General features: G+C 44.8%; 1 protein-coding gene across 1 annotated transcript in view; it reads right to left on the bottom strand.

The window, feature by feature from the left end:
• pemt (phosphatidylethanolamine N-methyltransferase) overlaps positions 1 to 14,110 on the bottom strand; it is an 89,899-nt gene that overhangs the window by 32,555 nt on the left and 43,234 nt on the right. Inside the window, exon 4 of the mRNA XM_033041028.1 lies at positions 792 to 937. Coding sequence (XP_032896919.1) covers positions 792 to 937 — 146 coding nt within the window. The remainder of the gene's footprint in view (positions 1 to 791; positions 938 to 14,110) is intronic.

Here is a 14,110-nt window from a genome sequence, read left to right as displayed (position 1 = left end):
CTCTCCAGAGATGCTGCCAGTCCCGCTGAGTTACTCCAGCATTTTGTGTCTACCTTATAACAAGTACATATTAGTCATCCTGTACTTTGCGTGGGAGCACCTATTTTAACCCTGAACGGTCTCCTAAAAAAATGTGAATATGCATTGGCGGCACGGTGGCGCAGCGGTGGAGTTGCTGCCTTACAGTGCTTGCAGCGCCGGAGACCAGGGTTCGATCCCGACTACGGGTGCGGTCTGTAAAGCTTTTGTACCTTCTCCCCGTGACCTGCGTGGGTTTTCTCTGAGATCTTCAGTTTCCTCCCACATTCCAAAGACGCACAGGTTTGTAGGTTAATTGGCTTGGTAAATGTAAAAATTGTCCTGTGTGTGTAGGATAGTGTTAATGTGCGGGGATCGCTGGTCGGCACGGAACCGATGGGCCGAAGGGCCTGTTTCTGGGCTGTATCTGGAAACTAAAATAAACTAAACTTGCATTAGAGATGGGGGTCAAGGAAAGAGCCTTCACGTCGCGGCCCTGTTTCCACCAATCTTTCCACCCCCACGCACAAGAAGCCCAAGAAGCGACAAGACAGACACCATTGTACGCAGATGCCGAGAAGTGCGTTTAGCTCTGGCTGAGCAACGTCTAATCTTGTGTGTGGACTTGAGAAGAAGAAGAATAGAGATCATATCAAGTAGACACAAGTCTATTGTAAAATTACAGCATGTTTAAATCAGCGGAGGTGAACTTAATATTAAACCCCAACTTGTTTAGCTATTATAACAGCAAAAGTAAGATGCAATTGTCTCACCTAAAAATGTCCCAACGAATCCCAGTACAAAGAAGCTGCTCATGACAAAGATGGTGCCGATCAGTAAAAGACCAGAGCCCATGTAAAAACCTGCAGGGTTATCAAGTAGTTGAAGCTTTGGCTGAATCTTCATTGCTTCTGTGAAACTATAGAAAAAAGATACAGAGAGCATTTGTTACACAATAAATTAAATGTGAATCAGCTTTGTTGCTTGAATAATGCATTTTCTTTCAGCTTGGCATCTTTTGACAACTGCACAACCAATTCAGAAGTGAGAAAGTTATTACAGATAGTTCTGCCACAGCGCAATAGTTGTATTCCTACCAAAAGAATGATGTTATTAAAACAGAATGTGTAGGAAGGGACTGCAGATAGACTCAAAATGCTGGAGTAACTCAGCGGGACAGGCAGCATCTCTGGAGAGAAGGAATGGGTGGCGTTTCAGGTCAAGACCTTTCTTCAGTCTGATCACTGATGAAGGGGTCTCGAGATGCTGCCTGTCCCGCTGAGTTAATCCAGCATTTTGTGTCTATCTTCAATTTAAACCAGCATCTGCAGTTCTTTCCTACACAAGGAACTGCAGATGCTAGTTTAAAGCAAGGTCAAAGGCCAATAGCTCGTTGCATATACCCACCACCCTTTGTGTAAAAAAGTTACTCCTCAGTTTCTTATTAAGTCTTTCCCTCGTCAAAGTTCATTCTCCAGTAGGATTTTTGAATACAAAGGTTTTTTCAACAGCTATAAGTAGCTTTTTGTTATCGAGAATACTAAAGTGTATATGTTTCATTATTTCACAGAGTATCAATGCACAAGTGACAACAGAAGCAAATACTGTCAATTTTGCTGGCTACTCACAGTGAAACCACTATTAAAAGACAATAGTGTTGGATTGCTGCGGGGAGGTTCCATGGAAAGTTTTTTTTCCCCTCTAGACTGTTTTTACCTCAAGGCAGCTGTTTTTCTGCTTCTATTTTTTCCCAAAGTAACTTTTAAGTGGTTCGCTGGTTCCTGACAAAAGTTCTAATCAATTCAGCTTGTGAGATATAAACATTATTCCCTAGTTCAACACTTGTGTTATTTCCAATTAGTGTTATAGAAATACACATTACACCAGGACTATCTGTAATTAATTAACTCAAAATTATATTACAAATGAAATCTGGGGAACTGAAATGCCAATAAGATTAAATTAACAGCATCATTTCAATTTAAACAAAATCCATTCTTTCTTAATAAAAGTGTATTTTTTTTTGTAAACCAGCACCTACAAGTTCCTTGTTTCAATCACCGGTTCACCATCAGTGAGTTCTAGCCCAATGTTTTTAGTGACAGCAAGTCGTATTGAAGCAAAAAGATGGCAAAAAGACTCAGCAGGCCAGGCAGCATATATGGAGAGAGAAACAGAGATAATGATCTCTCGTCAGTGATCTTTAGTTAGGTCGATTCATTCAACTAGTCGTAGAGTGATACAGTGTGGAAACAGGCCCTTTGGCATTAACTTGCCCACAATGGCCAACAATCTCCCAGCTACACGAGTCTCACCTCCCAGCATTTGGTCCATAACCCACCAGTCCTGTCCTTTCCATGTACCTGTCTAACTGTTTCTTAAATGTTGGGATAGTCCCTGCCTCAATGACCTCCTCTGGCAGCTTGTTCCATACACCCATCACCCTTTGTGTAAAAAAGTTACCCCTCAGATTCCTGTTAAATCTTCACCCAAATCCTATGTCCCCTGGTCCTCGATTCACCTACTCTGGGCAAGAGACTCTGTGCATCTAAACGATCTATTCCTCTCATGATCTTCTACACCTCTATAAGATCACCCCTCATCCTTCTGCGCTCCAAGGAATAGTCTCAGCCTGCTCAACGTCTGCCTATAGCCCAGACCCTCCAGTCCCGGCAATATCACTGTACCCTTTCCAGCTTGACAACATCTTTCCTATAACACGTTGCCCAGAACATGGAGATACAAAGAACTGCGAATGGTGGAATCCTGTGCAAAACACAAAGGGCTGGGGCAACTCATTGGGTCAGGCAGCATTTGTGGAGGGAATGGATAGATAACGTTTCAGGTTGGGTTCCTTCTTCTTAGTTTTGTTTAGTTTGATTTAGAAATACCATGCGGAAACAGGCCCTTCGGCCTACCGAGTCCGTGCTAAACAGTGATCCCCACACACTTACACTATCCTACACACACACACTGGGGACAATTTACAATTATACCCCAAGCCAATTAATCTACAAACCTATACGTCTTTGGAGTGTGGGCGGAAAAGATAGATCTCGGAGAAAACCCACGCAGAACACATGGAGAACTCTGTACAGACAGCATCCGTAGTCAGTTCTTTAGACTGAAATGTCGTCCATCCATTCTCTCCGTAGATTCTGCCTGAGCCGCTGAGTTACTCCAGCGCATTGCCATCTGATCTGATCATATAGCTTGCAAAACAAAGCTTTACATTCTACCTCGATACATGTGACAATAATATACTATAGCTAATCATGCTTAAGAAAGAACTGCAGATGTTGGAAAAATCGAAGGTGGACATAAAATGCTGGAGGAACTCAGCGGGTGAGGCAGCATCTATGGAGAGAAGGAATAGGCGACGTTTCGGGTTGAGACCCTTCTTCAGACTGACGTGGGGGGGAAAGAAAGGAAGAGGCGGAGACAGTGGGCTGTGGGAGAGCTGGGCAGGGGGAGTGGAAGGAGGGAGAAAGCAAGGGCCATCAAAAATTAGCAAAGTCAATGTTCATACCGCTGGGGTGTAGACTACCCAAGCGAAATGTGAGGTGCTGTTCCTCCAGTTTGCGCTGGGCCTCACTCTGGCAATGGAGGAGGCCCAGGCCAGAAAGGTCAGATTGGGAATGGGATGGGGAGTTGAAGTGCTGAGCAACCGGGAGATCAGGTTGAACTGAGCGGAGGTGTTAGGCAAAGCGATCGTCAAGCCTGCGCTTGGTCTCATCGATGTAGAGTAGTTGACACCTGGAACAGCGGATGCAGTAGATGATACCTGGAACAGCAGAGGATGCTGTTGGTTTATTGACAAAAACACTGGCCCAAGCTGTTCGCCGTGACGACTGCAAAAATGAACCAAGGGAAATAATCAGGGGAGCAGAAATACTCAGCGGGGTTTGTTGGGCTCGCTATGAAAGCAACATGAGGTACTCGAGTTAAGTGCCCATATGATGCACGAAGAAAGCATCAAAAATCTCAAGAGAAAGGGATACAAAAGGAAACAAGAGCACGATTTGTTTCTGAGTGCAGATGACTCTACATAAACGTTCAACAACACAACTCATCTCTCGGGCTTCAGATCATTTGCCAGACAGTATGTGTCTCATTCTCTTGGATGTGAAATATCAAGTCTGACGTCTGTTGCTGAGAGCAGAAAAATGCCTTGCGGTCCCTCACCCAAATATTACGTGTGAAGCCGAAATTCTGCACAAATACCGCTGGGAAGGAACTGCAGATGCTGGTTTCTTCAGTCTGAAGAAGGGTCTCGACGGCCTGTCCCGCTGAGTTACTCCAGCATTTTTGTGTCTCTCTATAGATAAATAATAATGTCTAACACGTCATTCACTTCTGAACTAACTCAGCCCTGCACGGCTAACACACACTTATTGGTAATTTTAAAGTGGACATTGAAAGATTCTTGGTTGTCGGAGGTTACGGGGAGAAGGCAGGAGAATAGGGTCGAGATTCTGGGTGTCAGGGGTTATGGAGAGAAGGCAGGAGAATAGAGTTGATGGAGAGGGGAAGATAGATCTGCCATGGTTAAATGGCAGAGTGGACTCTGCCAAACCAACCAAGGTGATTGACTTCAATTTCAAGTAATCATTAGACACACTCTCTCTCCATCCCTTCCCCACCCTAGTCGTCCTGCCAGTTCCACTGTTCGCATCCATATCTCCCTTCGTTATCACCAGTTCCACAGCCAACAATGGACCATTGTGGGCTCCACCTTTCCTTGGTCATCGGTGCCGGCTCTGATTTGTTCTGTAACTCCAGTTTCCCCCTCCTGTGACTCCCAGTCTGAAGAAGGGTCTCGACCCGAAACGTCACCTGCTCCTTCTCTCCAGAGATGCTGCCTGATCCGCTGAGTCACTCCAACATTATGTGCCTTTTTTCTGTGTAAACCAGCATTTGCAGTTCCTTCTGGCACATTGACTTAATTATCTCTTCAGTTCAGGAAAACATAGCCATGTTGCATTAGGATATGAATCACAAAAAAAACTCAGAGAAAAGTATTTTGTTCTCGCTTCCTGCTAACTTTTAGCAAATTATTTTAAAATCTGTGACAAGTAGTAGCGTTGTTACAAAACCTACCATTAGCGCCGCTACAGATCTGCCACTGCCTGGGCGTGTGATTCCGGAGGCTTGGGTGTGGGGGGGGGGGGATTAAAATGCAGGCTTGTATTGGTTGACGGAGAGGAATTTCCTCGGGCTGCTAGCTGATGAAGAAAAATCGTTCGGGATCCATTCCCAGTTTATTTGTTAAAAATTTGCTGGACAATTTAATCACTGGATCGAACTTAAACGTGACTAAAGACGCCTTCAACATCACGGATCGCAATATCAGGACAAAACAAAAGGTGTGTCGTTTATTTAACATATTATCTTGCTTTTTTATGTGACTTCATTTGAATCTTATGATGCGAAAAATATTATTTAGGCCCCATACGAATTGGCCGTGTCTTGCCTGCCGATATGGGCTTAAATATACGGCAACGGCAACATTCCAATCGATCACATTCCATTGCGGGATCAAGTGGTACCCAGAGCAGCAGCAGTGCAGGAGTGTAACATTGTCAGAGGTGAAACATTAAATACAACTTTGGGCTCTTTGGTGGAAACTTAAGATTTCAACTTTCAAGATGAACGGGAGGGGGGCGGGGGGGGGGGGGGGGGGGGGGGGGGAGTTGGGTAATCGATAATTCTTGATAAACAAACTGCATCATTACAAACAAACCATCCGGTTCATATCAGCTTGTTGATTGTTGTGTTTGTGCACATTCCAGCTGCTGCATTTCCGGACTGATTATCAGCGGCTGCACTCAAATATTTCCTTGGCAATGAAAGGTTTTGGGCCAACAAGGCAGCTGTTACATGAGTTTTTGTTTTCCTTATCAAAATCCTTCCCAACACTACCTTCTCCCTGCTTTATGGCAAACAATCCCAACTTCTCCACATTTGACACAGGGCTAGACCTCCTTCCTAAAATACAACGTTCAAACCGAGGCAAAACTAGAGATGCTGCCTGTCCCGCTGAGTTACTCCAGCTTTTTGTGTCTATCTTCGGTTTAAACCAGCATCTGCAGCTCCTTCCTACACAACTATCTAGTTCAGTTTAGTTTAGTTTAGAGATACGGCGCGGAAACAGGCCCTTCGGCCCACTGGGTCCGCACCGACCCACGATCCCCGCACATTAAACACTATCCTCCACACACTAGGGACAAGTTACACTTACAGCAAGCCAAATAACCTACAACCTCCTGCACGTCTTTGGAGTGTGGGAGGAAACCGAAGATCTCAGAGAAAACCCACGCGGTCACGGGGAGAACGTACAGACAGCACCCGTAGTCGGGATCGAACCGGGGTCGACGGCACCTTAAGTGCTGTAAGTCAGCAACTCTACCGCTGCGCCAGTGCCGTGTGCACAAATACGACAAACAACAAGATGATAAGAGCCAGATAATTAAATTTTGATGGAACTGGCAAGCAAAAACCGTTCAGTAGTCTCGTTGATGTCGCAGTTTTCTGGGTTTTAACCACATTTCCCAGTGCTTTATCACAATTCAACGGCCAGGAAACTCCCAAACATCTGCTCCACCCCCTGCAGGAGTAATTTTGGAGAAGGTTAGGGAGATAAGGCAGAAGATTTGAGCTGGACTCCAGCTCCTTTCACAGCTTAATTGGAAATTCCTCTCTGCGGGTCCAGGAGCAAGCTGTTTGGAAGGTTAAAGATCCTGACCCAGCTCAGGTCACATCATTCTGTGGGTGGAACAGGAACAACTTTGTAAATTGTTGGGTTGATTTGGAGATAAAAAGTACAAGTTTGATTTTGCTTTTGTCTGAGCATCAACAAACCATGAGACTGGATTCACCGCAGGCCACGGGATACCAGTGTACAACTTAATGTGTAGTTTTGACCCAAATTCCTTCTATCCAGAGATGCTGCCTGTCCCATTGAGTTACTCCAGCATTTTATGTCTATCTTCAATGTACAAATAAACCTATAACAGAACCATTTATCCAGATTATTTATCCAGCAAAATAGTAAGATTAAACGAGAACTTGCCAGTTTGAAGTTTGATCTGTATTTTATGAGGAGTAACGTTGAGGGATTACGTGAAGAACCCCGCCAAGACGCATGCGTGTCATTCTTCAAAGCAGCGGTGTGAAATCACAGATAACTGTAATGACTAAACATAGTAAGATTAGAGAAGAGATACCAGTTAAGTATATGATCAAGGGTGGGAGCGGAGGGCACGTAATCCCTCAACGTTACTCCTCATAAAATAACGATCAAACTTCAAACTGGCAAGTTCTCGTTTAATCTTACTATTTTACTTCGGGGTCACGTGAGTGACTACGTGAAGATTTTAAAGCTCTGTGATTTCATGCCGTGGAAACGAGTCCATGCATCACATCTGCCTTGATGACTGTAGGAGGAATTGTGTCAACATATTTTAGACATGAATCCGACATTGAAATCCATGAATTTATTAACACAAATTATAACCCCTATTTATGGGGTAATTAAATTACAGAACTTAAATTGTTTCTGCAAATGTTCCAGGTTTAATGACTGGTTTATGATAAAATAGTTGGAATGTTTTTTCCCCTGACCATCCTGCTGCCTTGAGGGTTTGGTCCATTGGTATATCCAACTGCATAGCTGCCGATGTAGCTGCAGCCCTGGTGGAATGAGATTTAAAATATTAGTATCCACCCCAGCCTGTGTTAGAACCTGTTTCAGCCATCTTGAGATGGTCTGGACCGACACTTTTTTGTGTGGTTGCTTATGGCTGACTAAAAGTGCCTTCTCATTGCCTCTGATGATTTTCGTTTTCTCCATATATAACGACAAATGCTTTACTATACAGAGACGATCATCTGTTAGGTAAGACCTAAATTCGATATTGAGGCCCGCTGATCCCTGTCTGTTCTGTTTCACTAATTCATAAATATGAAACGTAATGTTTTTAGATGAAGAAGTCATGTTGTCCAGTCTTAATTTATGTAATGACTGTACCCTTTGTGCCGTGACCAATGCCATTAGCATGACTGTTTTTAATGTCAGTCTGTGTAGGGACAGAGCTGTTGCTGGAGATCAATTCCTGAGCATCTTCAGGACAATACTCACATCCCATATTTGGGAGTACCTGGTTCTTGGGGGATTGGTATTAAAAATTCCCCTCATAAGTTTTGTTACCAGTGGGTGAGTTCCAACAGAATGACGCTCTGTTCCTTGCCATAGATAAGTCGATAAGGCACTTCTGGCGCAGTTGATGGCACTATAACTGAGCCCCTCATCATAATGGAGGCCTGCCAGGTATTCCAGAACAGACGGGATGTTCATATCTCTGTAGGTGATGCTGTTTTTGTTACAATACATCTCCCACTTCCTGATATAGACCAGATACTGTTTTTTGGTGGACTGTCTTTGGGCCGCACGAAATCATGTTCACTGTTCGGTCCGTCAGTCCCAACTGTAGTAGAGGTATTTTTAAACTCTACAAATTAATAAATTCAAATAGTTATGGCATGGGTGGCTATCCCTTGTTACGGGATGAACCAACAAGTCTGGTCTATTCGGGATGGTGATACATGGTTCTAATACCATGTTCATTATCACTGGGAACCATGGTTGAGTAGGCCAATCGGGTACTACCAAAATACCAGACGCAGAGTCCTGCTGTATTTTCCTTAATACCCGACTGATGAGGCAGAAAGGAGGGAATGCATAAATAAACAATTTCCCCCCCAATGCAGCGAAAATGCATCTGTCGCCTCTGCCCCAGGGTCTGGTTCCCATGAAACATAATTTGATAACTGGTGATTAAGCCTAGATGCGAATAGATCGATATCTGGTGTTCCATATCGTGCTGTAATATCAGCAAATACTTTTTATTCAACATCCATTCGGTGTTTTCATTAAATTTGCGTGACCTGGTGTCTGCCACTAAATTTAGTTTACCTGGTAGGTAAGTAGCTGATATCCAAATATCTCTCTGGATACACCACTGCCAAATTGTATTAGCCAGATTGTCACATGATGTCGATTTGTTTCCACCCATGTGGTTGATATATGCTACCACGGTGGTATTGTCAATCTGTAGTCTAACATGCTGGTGATATGACCCAGTACAATAACTTTAGGCCATAGAATGCACCCAACATTTCCAGGTAGTTTATGCCCAGTGTTAGTAATAATGATGCCTCCTGAGCAGTCCATCTACCTCCACAGCTGGAGATGGTACACCAAGTGCGCTGGCATCAGTTTGTAGCACCATATAAGGGTTACTGACAATGATTGGATTGAAACAAAGCCAAATGTTATCTATCCACCATTTTGGTTCCATTATAGCTTTGATTGGTAGCTGCATTGGTCTGTCAAAATGATCAGCATTGATTTTGAGTGCTTGTATTTTTGCTCTCTGTACATTTTGGTAATGTAAAGGTCCAAATTGTGTGGCTGGAAAAGCAGCCACCATTTTGTCAATTACTTTTGCTACCAATCTGATGGACGGTTACTGATGTCAATGAGGTTATTGCAAGCCTCTATTAAGTCTATAGCCTTTCCCTTTGGCAAAGTCACCGACATGTGAACTGAGTCAATTGTGAACCCCAAATAGTCCATAGTAGTGGAAGGCGTTAATTTAGATTTAACTGGATGGATAATAAACCCCAGTTTCAAATAACTGTTTTGTGGCTGTTACAGTTTGTTTGGCCAATTCCAAAGTTGCCCACAATAAGTATGTCATCTAGATATGCCATGACCATGTGTTTTTGTTTCCGTAGAAACGCTAGGGCTGGTTCCAAAATTGTTGTGAACAGCCTGGGGCTGATGATAACCCATTTGGTAGTGCTGTATACTGCCAGAGCTGTCCCATCCAGTTGAATTTTAAGTAACATCTGTGGTCACCTCGTATAGGCACTGAATAGTAAGCATCTTTTAAATCGATGCTGGCCATGAAGTAACCTTTGGAAATTAATTATTTAGCAGTAACAAAGGTTTCCATTTTGAAATGAATATATTGTACAAATGTATCCAATTTGGTCAGATCTATGATGATGCGACAACCACCATCTTTTTGTTTTTGGTAAATATATTGGACACGAATTCTAGTGGTTCGTGTTGGGTTTTTTCAATTACACCTTTTGCGTAAAGCCGCTCCAGTTCAGCTTGCGCCTCTGATTTTTCTTTACCAGAAGTACGAACATTCGGTTCGGTATATCCAGAAATGGAGGGCTGTACTTGTGTATAAATTCTATTGTATATCCATGGATACTGCTTAAAATGTAAGTATCGGTTGTTAACATGCTCCATGCATTCAGAAAGGAGTGTATTCTCCCCCCCAACCTCCATGCTCCCTTTATTTTGTAGGGAACCAGACCCACCTACCTCCATAGTTACCAGTGGCAGGTTTACTTCTTTTTGTAAGTTCTTCGCTGATGTTGATGCGCTGGTGTCTGGATTTGTGGTTTGGTTGACGTTAGAGGTCCGCGTATTTTCCAGGAAGGCCGGCCTGGGCCATGGCCTAAAAAAGACTCATGTTTTGTGTACCGGGCCTTCGAGCTTTCACCAGTCGGTCTTGCTCTACTGGTGGGTGCGTAGGGGTGCTGTCTATGGCTGTAGTGGGTATTTGATGGAGTCCCTTTTATTAGTCCCAGGGTTTTTGCTTCCTCATCGAGCTCCTTGACTTGCTTCGATACGTTGCCTCCAAATAGTAGTATCGGTGTCTTGATGTGGTGTCCAGTACAGCCTGTTCTTGTAGCTGGTTGAGAGACATATAGTCTATACTGGCAGCTAGCTTTTGCTCCAGGTTTTGGCCCGTCTGGTCTGGCTGTATGAAGTTGGACACCATGTCCAGTAGGTGTTCTTGTTCCTGCACCCCCTGCACACTTGACTTTTCTTCTGCGAACCCCTCTTCCAGATCAGCCCAGAACTGACCCGCAGTGCTCCCCTCTGATGAGGTAGAAGCACTGTGCAGCCCTTCAAGAGGTACTGCTGTGGGTTTGCCATAGAGCCCAGTGACCCGACTCCATCTCCCGGAGCCTGTCACGTTGGAGCAAATGCTCCACACACCGCTCCATCCGACTCCAGCGCTCACGATCGCTGGCCGCCCGCGGCTGCTCAAAGTCGGACTCCTCTGAGTCCACGACTTTGATGGTTTTTTGTCTTGCCTTACTGCCCGGCTGCGGAGTGGATCTGGCCGGTGCGGAGGTGACATCGGGCACAGCTGATCCCATTATAGGTGATTTAAGTGCCGCTGGCCGCTGCTAGCCCACCAGCTTTGTCGCAACCCGTTGGTTTCTCCACCTGTAATCAGCATGGGAAAACACAAAAAGACCGCAGCTCTTACCTGCAGGTCCTGGTTTAAATTGTCGCTACGGGGGAACGTCGTTCCACCCCGTCTCCTGCCGTTTTCGACTTGTCAAAAGTCGACGGCCCCATTCTGAATAGTCTCCCGCCCGGCCGTGGTGTTCTGGCCGGCGCGGGACCAAAGGTCGGCACAGCTGATCCCTTACGGGGCTTGTGCCTTCAACTGCTGCTGGCTCCCGCAACTTCGCGGTCCTCCCCAGCCAGCTTTACTCACAGCACTTGTGGACACTATTTTGTCCAGCTTCCCCCCCCCCCTGTGTAAAAACAGCGCGGGGACAAAAACTACCGCAGAGTAAATCACTTACCTGCAGGTCGCGGTTTCAAACTTACCGCTGCGGGGGAACGCTCCACCCCGCCTGTCGTTTCGCAAGCGTGAAAGCGATATGACACGCATGCGTCCTGGCGGGGTTCTTCACGTAGTCACTCACGTGACTCCGAAGTAAAATTGAGGCTTATTGCTTAGTGCAAATTACATGCATGACAATTAATCCCAGTTAATTAAAAGCATTTATTTCTTGATTCAGGATGACATCATACAACAATCTGGTAAATTGAAGCAGCATGATAATAGTAAGCAGAGGTTGATGTTTTTGTGTTGTTTTTGGGGTGTCTGGAAGCTCGTAACCACAGCGGTCACGGTGGCGTAGCGGTAGAGTTGCTGCCTCACAGCGCCCGAGACCCGGGTTCGATCTCGACAGTACAGAGCTTGTACGTTCTCCCCGTGACCATGTGGGTTTTCTCCGAGATCTTCAGTTTCCTCCCACACTCCAAAGATGTATGTAGGTTAGTGTTATGCACGGTGTATGTGTAAATTGTCCCTAGTGTGTGTAGGATAGTGTTAACGTGCGGGGAGTGCTGGTCGGTGCGGACTCAGTGGGCCGAAGGGCCTGTTTCCGTGCTGTATCTCTAAACTAAACAAAACCAATAATGTACCTTATGGATGGTTGCCAGGACTTTCACTGTAGTAAGATGGCAAACAGATTGGTGTGGTTATTGATAGTGAGGTTAGTTTTTAAGTTCATAAGTGATAGGAGCAGAATTAGGCCATTCGGCCCATCAAGTCTACTCCGCCATTCAATCATGGCTGATCTATATCTCCCTGCTATTTCCATTCTCCTGCCTTCTCCCCATAACCCCTGACACCCGTACTAAGCAAGAATCTATCAATCTCTGCCTTAAAAACATCCATTGACTTGGCCTCCACAGCCTTGTGTGGCAAAGAATTCCAAAGATTGACCACCCTCCGACTAAATAAATTCCTCCTCATCTCCTTCCTAAAGGAACGTCCTTTATTACTGAGGCTATGACCTCTGGTCCTAGACTCTCCCACTAGTGGAAACACCTAGTTTGCAGGGTACAGGGCAATATAAATCTGTTGGTAAGATGGCAGGGCAATAGCAGATGAAATTTAATGCTGATCAGTGCACAAAGATGCATCTTTGGCATTACTGGTAAGGATGAGAAGGACGTGGAGGGCCTTCATTGAAACGTATCGAATAGTGAAAGATCCGGATAGAGTGGATGAGGAGATGATGTTTCAAGTAGTCGGAGAGTCTGGGACCAGAGGCTAAAGGACGCACCTTTACAAAGGAGACGAGAAGGAATTTCTTTTATCAGAGGGATTTCATTGCCACGAGCCAAGTCAATGGATATTTGCACGGTGGATACTGACAGATTTTTAATAGTACGGGTGTCAGGGGTTCTGGAGCGAGAGCAGGACAATGGGGTCTGAGAGGGAAAGATAGATCTGCCACGATTGAATGGCAGAGTAGACTTGATGGGCCAAATGCCCTCATTCTGCTCCTAGAACTTATGAACATGAATACACGTAAAACGGAGTAGAGGGTATATTGAGGAACACAAGGATCTGTGCACGGATGGCGGTGAAGATGGCGTGCAGAATACCTATTATCAGCTAGGGTGTTGAACATAAGAGCAAGCATAACACAACTTTATAAAAAAAGTTAGGCTAGTGTTCTGTTGCGAACAATTCTGGTCACATACAATAGGAAGGACATGAATATAGTGGAGACAGTATAGAAGAGATTCGCTTGGGCAGCTTACCAATTAGGAGCAGACGAGGGCATTCGATCCAATTTGTGATCCCAGCTACAAAGACAGATGTATACAGCAATTCGTTCTTCCCCCGCACAATTAAAGCATGGAATAATCTCCACCAAACTATAGTTACCCAACCAGATGCAACTAAATTTAAAGTAGCTCTTTCTTCCCAATAACCCTTTCTGGCTTAAGCCCTCCCTTCACCACCTCCAGTTTAAATTCCATTTGGAATATTTTGGAGGACCAAGAAACCAAGAAGCAAGAACAACCCAGCGGTATGAATATAACTTCAAGTAACCCTTGCTTTCCCTCTCTCTTCATGCCTCCCCCATCCTAGTTCTCTGACTAGTTTGACCCTCTCCTGATTAAATTTTACTTTGTATGCCTCGTTGTCACCTTCTCCTAGCTAACAATGATCTCTTCTACATTTTCCTTGCACTTTGTCCTCTTTGATCTCTCGTTTTCACACCTTACCCTTCCATATCTGTCATTTCCATCTCTCCTGATTCTCAGTCAGAAGAAGGGTCTCGACCCAAAACGCCATCCACTCCTATCCAGCGATGCTGCCTGTCTCACTGAGTTACTCCAGCATTTTGTGTTTGGATTCACCGGGCGGTTGCCTGGGGCGAGGCATTTCAGTTATGTGGG

This window comes from Amblyraja radiata, chromosome 22, assembly GCF_010909765.2.
Source record: "Amblyraja radiata isolate CabotCenter1 chromosome 22, sAmbRad1.1.pri, whole genome shotgun sequence".
Taxonomy (NCBI): Eukaryota; Metazoa; Chordata; class Chondrichthyes; order Rajiformes; family Rajidae; genus Amblyraja; species Amblyraja radiata.
This window is presented reverse-complemented; position numbering and strand designations above follow the sequence as displayed.